Source organism: Hevea brasiliensis, chromosome 8 (genome assembly GCF_030052815.1).
Source record: "Hevea brasiliensis isolate MT/VB/25A 57/8 chromosome 8, ASM3005281v1, whole genome shotgun sequence".
In the NCBI taxonomy this organism is placed as follows: domain Eukaryota; kingdom Viridiplantae; phylum Streptophyta; class Magnoliopsida; order Malpighiales; family Euphorbiaceae; genus Hevea; species Hevea brasiliensis.
In genome coordinates this window covers 11633505-11642009 of record NC_079500.1, presented here as the reverse complement: position 1 = coordinate 11642009, position 8505 = coordinate 11633505, and the positions used below count along the sequence as shown (strand labels likewise).

At 35.6% G+C, this 8505-nt stretch overlaps 1 protein-coding gene across 1 annotated transcript; it reads right to left on the bottom strand.

Annotated features, from left to right (window-relative positions):
- Positions 1-450: 450 nt before the first annotated feature.
- LOC131182039 (auxin-responsive protein SAUR67-like) lies at positions 451-807 on the bottom strand. Its single transcript, XM_058150665.1, has one exon. The coding sequence runs from the start codon at positions 805-807 to the stop codon at positions 451-453; it is 357 nt and encodes a 118-aa protein (XP_058006648.1).
- Between the last annotated feature and the right edge of the window lie 7698 nt (positions 808-8505).

The following is an 8505-nucleotide window of genomic DNA, read 5'->3' as shown; positions in this document are numbered from 1 at the left end:
TATACTACCATCTTACTAAATGTAGATTACCTTGTCGAAACCACAAGGGTGGTTGTCTTTATTATTTTTATTTGGCTTTGTGTGGAGTTGGGAGCTGGAATTTGTACCCTCTCAGTGGCTGTTCAGAGACTACTCCACTGCCATAGTGTCAAAGTGCATTTCTAGTTGTGTTTTGACAATATATAAAAGAATTTTCTTGGGAAAATGGTGTCAATGGTAACTTGGACTTTAAATTTGGTTTATAATCTCTTGTTCTGCTTTTTAAACTGATTCCAGATGTCAAAATCATATATGTCAGATGATTTATTGGACAACACATATAATTCATAGTGATTTTGAAAATTATGGATAGTGATAATAACTGGGCAGGAGCAGGAGAAAAAATTTTGCATTTTCTATGAAATAAATTGTACACTTGTATGTGTATCTTTACAAATCTATTGTGACTCTTCAGAAGCTGCAAATTGGTAGCTGATGGCTTGTTGCTTGATGTTGGAAAAGGAAAAATGATGAGCTGCAGTTGCTAGCTATTGACACCAGCAGTGTTCTCGGCACATCTCTAGTAGCGTTTTGTCTGATTAAAGCAATTGCATATTCCATGAGATCTGCATCCCAAGGTAGTGTGAGTGGCCCTTTGCTTTGCAATCCAAACTCTTCTTTTGCCATGTTGAATAGCTCTCTAATCATTTCATTGTTAAGATATTCCAAGGGAAGAAGAAAACATTTTTGATCTGCAGAGTACACAATAAAATGGCCTTTCTCAGCCATTGATGATGTGCTGCAACTGGTTGTATCTATACTTCCCATGTTTCGTGGCGACGTGATTCTTCTTCACTTGATAGTAGCCATCTTCTGCCATTTCCTTGCCAATTTCAGAAGTCTCTTGGCACTGATCATCTTGTTAGTTTGTAAGAACAAAAATTTATGAGGGAAATAAAGGAAGAAACCTTTAGACTCTAAAATACTTAATGCTAATTTTTTTATAGGTAGAAGGGAAAGTAAGGGGCTTGGTTATATGCTCATAAGGTTAGACAATCCATTTCATGGAGCTCCCACAAGGCAGAGGTGCATGGAAGCAAAACCATGTGATAGGTGGTTGTGAAATATTGTTATCAAGTTTGGCATGTTTGCTTATGTTTGATAATGAACCCATCAAGTTGGAGCATAGGCATGTAATAATTATATCCTTTTGTCTAGTAGTTTACCAGCAAAAAATAATGGTGGGTTATGACCATATATCATAAGCTATTTGAACCACTAACAATGAAGATAAATTTATAAGCTTATTTGAATCAGGATCTACTTTTGATGGGTACATTTAATGAATGCCAATTTGTATTTCGAAAATTCGAGTGTTGGTGAAAGTTGGGAAAGTCTGTTCAAGCTTAGTGCTGTGGTCCTGACTAATAGAAACATGTTTCTATTGGGGACCCTCCAATACCTAAGTTAGAGGTAATCCATTTATATATAAAGAATTGATAGAATTTTAGAATAGACATAATAAGAAAATGAGTACCAACTTTTGCTTTACCTAAGCACATAGATATAGGAATGGGGGCTGGGGGGTTAATTTATTAGGGTAATATATTTGGCTAAATAATTCCCCAAGCATACATTTATATATGTTTTCATCAATGCAATTATTATGTATGAAGAGATATCCAGTATAATCTTATTAAGTTGAAAGTTAATGCAGTGTGCAGAAGTATAGAATAAGAAAATGAGTACCAACTTTTACTTTACCTAAGCACATACATATAGGAATGGGGGGTGGGGGGTTAATTTATTAGGGTAATATCCTCGGCCAAATAATTCCCCAAGCATATATATTCATATATGTTTTCATCAATGCAATTATTACGTATGAAGAGATGTCCAGTATAATATTATTAAGTTAAAAGTTAATGCAGTGTGCAGAAGTAGACTTCAATTAGGATCTGAGTTCATTAGGTTCTAACTAGAGTGTTTTGTAGTTGAGTTTCAAGAAGAAAAAGAGGGAAACTGAAATGATAGGTTGTAAATTTGTAATAGAGTTGCATATGTTTATTGTTACTCTGTTTTGTGCAATTATGATTTAGTTGTGAAATAATCTTGTGGAGGCCATGGAATGATGTGGACTTCTTTTTAGGGACAAAAGGAAATAGGAGTTCTTGGATATCTATAAGTGCTTCATTTGTTGTGCTCATTGTCTGCAAGTTCAGAAATAGTCTTCACTTACTAACCTAGGATTGTAGAAGGTAGGTCAACATGATCATGGTGAATTAATGATTTTACTTTGTTTCTTCAATATTACATTTTCTTGCATTCCCTTAAATGAGGACCACATGGCACATGTTTCGCTGATTATAATCAGACTAACAAAATAAGTAACAGAGTTGCTTTTTTTTTTTCCTAAAACTTATACTTGTCATGAACAATGATTACAAAATTCAAATTTCAAAGGTGAATGTGGAAAATTTCTCGTGAAGAAGAGTAATATTATGCTGATTATGGTGATCAGTAATTGAGGCCTGTATGGGTTATAATTTACTATTACAAACCAAAGTTCAAAATAGTACACATGATAATTCCAAGTATACTTGTGAATTTGCTGCACACTAGGTAGTGTGAGCATATGCAGGCCTACACTTTGAGTTAAAACTAATCATGAAAAGAATTTGAGATTTCTATTAAATTGTGTTCATTGCATACATTGTTTTGAATCTAATTGTAACTCTTCAAAAGCTGCAAACTGGTAGTTGATGGCTTGTTTCTCTCTGTTGGAGATAGAAAGACGATGAACAGCAGCTAGCTATGGACATTATTAATGCTTTTTGAATGTCTCCAGTAACTTGCTATTTGACCAAGAAAATTACATGCTAGAAGAACTCTGCATCGCATGGCAATGTAAGAGGCCCTTTGCTTGGCAATCCAAACTCTTCTTCTGCCATATTAAATAGCTCTTTGATAATTTCATTTTTGAGATGCTCCAAAGGAATCAAAAATCGTTTCTGATCAGCAAAGTACACAACAAAGTGGCCCTTCTCGGCCATTTCTATTGTGCTACAACTGCTCGCTTCTCCAATGGCCTGCAGCGGTGTGATTCTTTTTTGCCTTACAACAGCTAGCATGTGCCATTTTCGTGCCAATTTGAGTAGTCTCTTGGTGCTGATCATCTTGCTACTAAAGGAAGGGATTTGAGGGAAATTGTGAGATATGAAAGAGAACTTTAGAATTCAAAGTTGCAAATGCTGTTCTTGTTAGTGTATGTGCACTGCAGCCAATGTGTTAATTGCAAGTGTGATCACTTAATTCATATATATATACTTTATTCTTAATAAAAGGCTGCTTTATCTTTAATGTTTAATTTAATTTTAATGAATATTAATTAATAAAGATAAAGTCCATGAGACTTATATGCATAGCAGTGAAAATTATAATGTTGTTATAATTATGAGATTCTGACTGCATTATAGCATTATTCCAAAAATGTTCCTGGTCAATGTTATATCAAGATCGGACATTGATATAATTGTCGAGACTAGTACACGTTGCATTCTTTCCTTTATGAAAGGAAGCAGCAGTTCTCATTAAGCTGAGGTATGTGAGATACCTAGAACCAACGTGTAAGTGTTTGTGGTGACAAGTTTACTGAACTGAGCCGCACAAGAATTCCATATGGAAGTTTACCTGTGTCTATGGAAGCGCTCACGTGATAGTCGTGTAAATGATCCTTAGACTTGAGATATTAAATTATCTTATATAAGAATTACTGTATTTTGATACTGCTCACATGTCATTCTATATAAAGACAACGAATGTGGCAGCTGTTGGATATAATATGAACTATGTGGAGATATTTAATTGTCAAGATAGAATTCATCATCTTAGGTAATTAAGGAAAATATTTCAATTGTTCTTGGCCAGTATGGATTGTTAAATCCTTGCGCAAGGTAAAATAAGATTGAGATCTTATTTAATTAATCAATTATACTAGGAGGACGAAAATAATTTATATATAGCAGATACATTCTATGCATCAATGTATAAATCGAAATATTATGATGAAGAGATATTAATTACACTGACAGACTGATCACAGAAAGGTTAGTCAAACCACTTTGACAAGTTCTAATATTTGGGTGGTCATTACACATTGCTAGATGTCAATAATGATCTACAAATATAATTAATTAATTGTGAATTGATGATAAAATTAAAGTATTAATTTTATTTAATTATATTTATTGTCAACATATTAAGAACCTAATGGGTCACACAAATAAAGACTGTAAGTGAGGAATATCATATCTGTATCTACGGGCCTTTTGCTTGAACTTGATAACTGTTATTTTGTTCCGATACTAACTAGAAATATCATATCTGTATCTTGCCTAGCACTGAATGGTTTTAAATTTATTATTGAAGGCAAATGTTGTTCCTTTTATAATAATGATATTTTCTATGGATCTAGTGTTTATGCAAATGGTTTGTATATGCTTGATCTTGAAAGGCCTGTTCTTAGCATAAATAGCAAGAAATTAAAATCAGATAATCAAAATCCATCCTATCTATGGCATTGTAGATTAGGTCATATAAATGAAACAAGAATCACAAAGTTACGTAAGGAAGGATATTTTGATCCTTTTGATTATGAATCATATGAAATATGTGAAGCTTGCTTAATGGGAAAAATGACCAAATCACCCTTTACTGGAAAGAGTGAAAGATCCACTGAATTATTGGGCATAATACATTCAGATGTATGTGGGCCAATGACTACCCATGCTATAGGTGGGTACTCATATTTCATTACATTTACTGATGACCATTCTAGATATGGGCATGTATATCTAATTAAATATAAATCTAAATCTTTTGAAAGGTTCAAAGAATTTAAAAGTGGAGTGGAGAAACAAACTGGAAAGAGTATTAAAACACTCCGATCTGATCGAGGTGGAGAATACTTAAGTCAGGAGTTTCAAGATTATTTAAAGGAGAATGGGATTCTTCACCAGTTGACACCTCCTGGAACGCCACAACACAATGGTGTTTCTGAAAGAAGGAACCAAACCCTATTAGATATGGTGCGATCCATGATGAGTAATGTTAACCTTCCAGTTTCTTTTTGGGGCTTTGCCCTACAAACTGCTGCATACCTTCTTAATAGAGTTCCATCCAAATCTATTGAAAAGAAACCATATGAGATATGGATGGGCAAGAGACCTTCACTGTCACATATAAAGATTTGGGGATGTGATGCTTATGTGAAGCGTTATGTAAAAGAACTAAGAAATTTTGGAATAAGAATTCTGATGTTTATTGCCCCAGAAATCAAAGATATATATATAAAATTATAGCTAATAAATAGGTTCCTAATCAAGCTAAACTACCAAAATTATATCAGAATCATACAACAAAAGGTAAGAACAGATATGTACACAAAAATTCCTAAACAAATGCCCTAAATAAATGCAAAATAAGTGGCAGCTAACAGCTGCCTTTCCAATACCCCCCCTCAAGTTGGAGCATGGAGATCTCGAATGCCCAACTTGCGAAAAAGAAAGTCAAACTGATCCTTTCCCAACGCCTTTGTGAAGATATTCGCAGGTTGCATTGAACTACGTACATAATATGTTCGAATGTTATCATTCAATATTTCATCACGGATAAAATGACAGTCCACTTCAATATGCTTGGTACGTTCATGATAGACAGGATTAGCAGCTATATGCAGAGCTGCCTGACTATCACAATATAAATTCATATGTTCAGTATGCGCCACACTAAGAGAATTCAATAATCCTTTCAACCATTTAAGTTCACAAGTTGTAGTACTCATAGATCGATATTCAGCTTCAGCGGATGAGCGAGACACTGTCTGTTACTTTTTAGTCTTCCACGAGATAGGGGATTCACCTAAAAGAAAAAAATAACCGGTCAAAGACCGTCTCGTCAAAGGACAGCTTGCCCAATTAGAATCATAGTAAGCAGATAATTTGAGATCACAATTGGCATGCAGTAGTATACCCTGACCTGGATTTCCTTTCAAATAATGCACAACTCTAACAGCTGCCTCCCAATGAGCTTTCTTCGGTTGTTGCATGTACTGAGCAAGAATATGCACACAATAAGACAACTCGAGCCGAGTTATTGTTAGATAAATAAGCCGTCCCACCAGACGCCTATACTGAGCAGGGTCATCCACATCATCACTCTCGGTAAGGGCCAGCTTGTGATTTTGTTCAAGAGGAGTTTTAGCCGGCTTGCAACCCAGTAATCCAACTTCTGAAATTACATCCAATGCATACTTACGTTGACATAAGAAAATACCATTCGAGTTTCTGGCTACTTCAATCCTTAAGAAAAATTTCAGCTTCCCCAAGTCTTTCATATGAAAGCAACGACTCAAATAGTTCTTGAATTTTTGTATAGTGGAAACATCATTGCTGGAGATAATAAGGTCATCCACATAAATAAGCGCATTCAATTGAACAGTCCTAGCTCGAAAAGTGAACAAAGAGTAATCTGAACATGATTGCTGAAATCCATAAGCTTTCAGAGATGCAGCCAATTTCGCAAACCAACATCTAGGTGCTTGCCGCAAACTGTATAGAGATTTCTGGAGTTTACAAACCTTCCCTGGTGATTGAGAAGCAAATCCAGGTGGCATCTTCATGTAAACCTCTTCCTCCAAATCACCGTGTAAGAAAGCATTTTGGACATCCATCTGATGGAGTTCCCAATTCTTTGCAGCCGCAATGGCAAGAAAGGTGCGCACAGTAACCATTTTTGCTGTAGGAGCAAAAGTCTCCTGATAATCTATGCCTTCAACTTGATTATTTCTCAATATCGCTAACCGCACCTTGTATCGTTCAACACTTCCATCAGAATTGTATTTAATTTTGTATACCCACTTGCTTCCTATTGCTTTCTTTCCAAATGATAGATTTTCAACTGTCCATGTACCATTATCCTCCAAAGCCTGTATTTTTTTTCTCATAGCCGCTCTCCACCGTTCATCCTTAACTGCTTCTGCATAAGAGCTTGGTTCATGTCCTGTAGTAATGGCTGCCAAAAAACATCAGTGTTGTGCAGAGAATTTATCATAACCCACATAATGTGCTATAGAGTAAGGCGTACCTGAGGAATCAGATTGGGAAGGTGAGCATACCGAGGGGCTTGTTTTGATGGCATTTGTCACATAATCCTTCAAACGAACACTAGGTTGCTTGGCCCTTTGTCCCCTACCTAGTTGCTCTTCAACAACTTCACCTCTATCCACTCCCTCACTGTTTTCATGGATTAATTCTTCCATTTCAGGATTCACCTCACTTTCTCTACCCACACTTTCATCGTGCTCCTTTCCCAAGTTGTTCTCTAAACCATTAACTTCATCACCCAACTCCTCAACTCCATTTTTAATGAGTTCATCATCCATTGTTTTCTCATTTGCATATGAAAATTCTGTTTCAGCGAATACCACATCTCTTAATACAAAGTATTCTTTAGTTTCCAAATCATACAATCTCCATCCCTTCTTTTCAAATGGATACCCAACAAAAACACACCTACGACTTCTACTACCAAATTTATCTTTATCCCGATTCAGATTATGTGCATAGCACAAACAACCGAAAACCCGAACGTGTTTGTAAGAAAGTACTTTCCCAAAGAGCATCTCATATGGGGTTTTACCATTTAATAACATAGATGGAATCCTATTAATCAAATACCCGGCTGCAAGTACACATTCTCCCCAAAATTCTATGGGTAAATTTGCTTGGAAACGCAAGGCTCTTGCCACATTAAGAATATGGCGATGTTTTCTTTCTACTCGACCATTTTGTTGAAGTGTTCCTACACAGGCAGTCTGATGCAACATCCCTGGTTCATCAAAATATTCTTTCAAGCACATGAATTCACTTCCGTTATCACTTCTGACAATTTTCACATTTTTTTCAAATTGGCGTTTAACCATCACAATAAATTTCTTAAGAACACAAGCTACTTCTTGTTTTCCATTCAGCAAATATATCCAAATAGCACGAGAGTAATCATCAACAATTGTTAAGAAGTAAATTGCTCCATAAGAAGTTGGGACTCTATAAGGTCCCCACAAATCACAATGTATTAATTCAAAACAACCATCAGCTTTATTGTCACTAGAAAAGAAAATCTCTTTTGTTTGCTTTGCTCTAAAACAAACTTCACAAGTTTTATTAGTTTTCCTAACTATGCTACCAGCTTCTGGAATTAACTCTACCACCTTATAAGAAGGATGACCCATTCTCTTATGCCAAAGCTCAAAAGACCCCACATCAGTTACCTTGCAAGCATGTACCGATGTCACTCCCTTGAGAAAGTATAGCCCCTCGCGTTGCTCACCCGCTCCAATCAGGTTCCTCAAATTTAGGTCCTGTATAGCACAAATTTTGTTAGTGAGTTAAATAACCAAATTTGAATCATTAAGTAGTTGTGATACAGAGATCAGATTGCAATTCAAATTTGACACATAAAGGACTC